Source organism: Habropoda laboriosa, unplaced genomic scaffold (assembly GCF_001263275.1).
Source record: "Habropoda laboriosa isolate 0110345459 unplaced genomic scaffold, ASM126327v1 scaffold318, whole genome shotgun sequence".
NCBI classification, from domain to species: Eukaryota; Metazoa; Arthropoda; class Insecta; order Hymenoptera; family Apidae; genus Habropoda; species Habropoda laboriosa.
Genome location: NW_017100407.1, coordinates 148,201 through 151,095, shown reverse-complemented (window position 1 = coordinate 151,095; position 2,895 = coordinate 148,201). Strand labels below are relative to the sequence as shown.

Here is a 2,895-nt window from a genome sequence, read left to right as displayed (position 1 = left end):
TAACGTTTCCTACAATAGTTTCAGATATTTTGACGAAAGAGGTAATTGCAATTTCAGTATGATCGCGAGATAATAATTGGAATTCACGTTGAAGATATATCAGATACGATAGAAATACTAATTTACTATTTGCTTAGGGCTATGAAGCTATTAGTGTAATGGATAGGCTTAATGAATGATGAAATTGGTCGATTAGGCGGTCGTTTAATTGCCTCCTATGCTTCTCTTAAATACTGTAACACGCTAAACGAAAAATACATGTTAGTTGTATTCTTTGTATAAAAATTCAACGTTGATACAAAAATATCATCGTTCTATTCAATCTACATATGTATATACACAGTAGTCCATAAGTACAAGACGAGTCGTTAAAATATTAGAAATAATTTCCACACATTGTCCTGTTAACGGTAAAATAATGATATTCTCTTAATTATCGAAGTAACACGTGCTTACCTATTTTACAGAACGGAAGACGATCAAGTAGACGTGTCAGCGATATCACCGTCTGTCTCCTTGGAAGATGAGTGTCTCGGTGATTTCTTGTACGCGGCCGAGCCGCCAGAAGATGCAGCCGAGTCGAGAAGCGCGAACTCGTCGATAACGAGCAACTTTTCTGAGGCGGAGCCGATCTACAAGTCAGCGCTGCATTCCAGAACTTACAGGCAGTCTTCGTCTGTGAGAGCATGGCTGGGTGATCTCGCTGTAGAAACTGAAAACGAGTGCGGCAACACACTTCAGAGTAAAGCGCTACCGCGACGAAAGGCTCGCGAGTTCTTGAACGAAAAGGACGAGATGAACGATCTCAAGGCTCTGTCGTCTTTGGCTACAGCTGCAGCCAACAAATTGCTCGTCAGAGCTGAGCAATTCGATCGACATTATCAGTACATATTCGAGTGAGTGTGTTTTAGATGAATTCTAGGTGTTCTGTTAATTGTATGCCGTAAGATTTAAGAAACGTATCGGTGATTTGAGGAGAATAGTATCAATGTACTGATGAACGATATTTTGTTGTTTTTTTTACAGTAAAGTGTCGCATTTAGAAAGCGGCAGATCGGAACAGCAGCTCCTACGTGCCATAGAGGACGACGCTTTCTCCGTGCTTTCGGAGCTAGGTGCACCGCCTCCGCGTAGAATTCAACAGAGCAGCTTGAAAGGAATCCTAGCGCAGCTAGAAAGTATGAAGAATTACGTGGACAGTGCTATAGATACTCGTTTAGATTTTTATATCGAGGTAAGATTTCATTCGTGTTATGTAATTGTTGAAGTGATATACACGATGGCTAAATGTTGATGTTCCTTCGCAGAGAGTGGTGAGAGGATTAGAGGAAGCGCCGAAGGACGATACCATGTTAGCCAGAGGTGCTTTGGCGGCTTTAACGGCTCTAGGATTGGCGGGACCTCGAGCTGGAAGCAGTATTACAAGGTGTTTAGGTATCAGGGCACTTCTCACGTCACTTATCACCGCTGGAAGGACGTCGGTAGATTTTGTCGCAGCTTCTCTGCGCGCTTTGGCAAGCGTGTGTTGTTCTGCCACGGCGATAGATCAGTTTGTGAAAGATGGAGGTCCAGAGATATTGACAGACTTACTGGTCGCTGATAACAAGTCTGAGAAGGAAAAGATGGAGGCAACTGCTTTAGTTGTACAAATCACTGCACCATGGGTGAACGCTTTGGGCCTGCCTTACTTGGAACCTTTTGTCAAAGATCTAATACCGCCTTTAAACCGTCTAGTCGAGAGCACCAACTGTGGCCAAACTTTACTGCTGGTCGCAGCTGCGTTTAACCATTTGTCCAAGTCGAGGAAATGTGCCATTGTGATACTGGAGCATAACACCGTTAAGAAGTTGCTGAGAACTGTAAAGAAGTCAACTGGCAGAAATGTTTGGTTGATGGAGCAGGTAGCGGGCCTTATCAGCGAGTTGGCGCGCATTCCTGAAGCTCGAGCGCACCTGGCGGAAGCCCGTGCCTCTATCGCGTTGGTTTCTTTCCTCAGAATGAGACCTCCGGGCTTGGAGGATGCGTACAAACGTTTAGAGATTACCGCCGCGACGGCATTAACGAGACTCTGTGTCGATCCAGAGATTGCAAGGCAAGTTGTTGCTGTTGGTGGCGCGGATTGTTTGCCGTCGTGTAAGGCTGAGGATCTTCTGACCGAGAACGAAGAGCAAATCGAGGCTGGATTGCTCAGGTATACGAAGTCTTTGAGAAGAGCTTGCAAAAGAGCCGCGAAACAAATTGACATAGCGAAAGCCAGTGACTATAGTACTTTGAGTTAAGATTAACGCGAAAGATTTCAAGTTGTACATATATTTTGTAAGAAAAAGAGATTTTATGTTTATACTTATATTATGTACATATGTACTTGTGTAATAAAGGAATTATATATCTGCTAAATATTTATATTACGTGTACATGTATAGAAACGTATATTGTATATATGTATTTTATTATGAATCCTAATTTGAATGCGAGTGAAAAATTAATACATTATAAAAGTATTCGTAAAAATAGTATATTTTCGTCAGCAGGTACATTATATACAAAGAGTAAAAATCTAAATTAAAATTATAATACTTGTGGAAAATGAGTACAATTTGAATTGACACAATTAATACATAAACATAATTTGTTCATTTACAGTTACGTAAGTGCCGCTTTTTTATGTTAACGTAAAATTAACATTATGTCGCGTCATTTTTCAGTTGATTTTTGTGAAATATGTCTATAGTTGTTTCTAAACAAGGCCTCAGTTCGAGATCATAGGCACCCAACACAAACTTTCCATCAGGTGCTTTAAAATAATCTAGACCACGGCCTATTTTAATTACCCAACCATTGCTAAATCTGAAACAAGAATAAAACACAGCTAAAACATATTAAATACAGTAAACA

General features: G+C 40.8%; 2 protein-coding genes across 2 annotated transcripts in view; one reads left to right on the top strand and one right to left on the bottom strand.

The window, feature by feature from the left end:
* The window catches only part of LOC108575449 (protein inscuteable homolog), a 9,606-nt gene extending 7,327 nt beyond the window's left edge, over positions 1 to 2,279 (top strand). Inside the window, exons 3-5 of the mRNA XM_017938244.1 lie at positions 468 to 896; positions 1,027 to 1,234; positions 1,308 to 2,279. Coding sequence (XP_017793733.1) covers positions 468 to 896; positions 1,027 to 1,234; positions 1,308 to 2,279 — 1,609 coding nt within the window. The remainder of the gene's footprint in view (positions 1 to 467; positions 897 to 1,026; positions 1,235 to 1,307) is intronic.
* A 405-nt stretch (positions 2,280 to 2,684) lies between these two features.
* The window catches only part of LOC108575439 (MIT domain-containing protein 1-like), a 1,420-nt gene continuing 1,209 nt past the window's right edge, over positions 2,685 to 2,895 (bottom strand). Inside the window, exon 4 of the mRNA XM_017938229.1 lies at positions 2,685 to 2,847. Coding sequence (XP_017793718.1) covers positions 2,685 to 2,847 — 163 coding nt within the window. The remainder of the gene's footprint in view (positions 2,848 to 2,895) is intronic.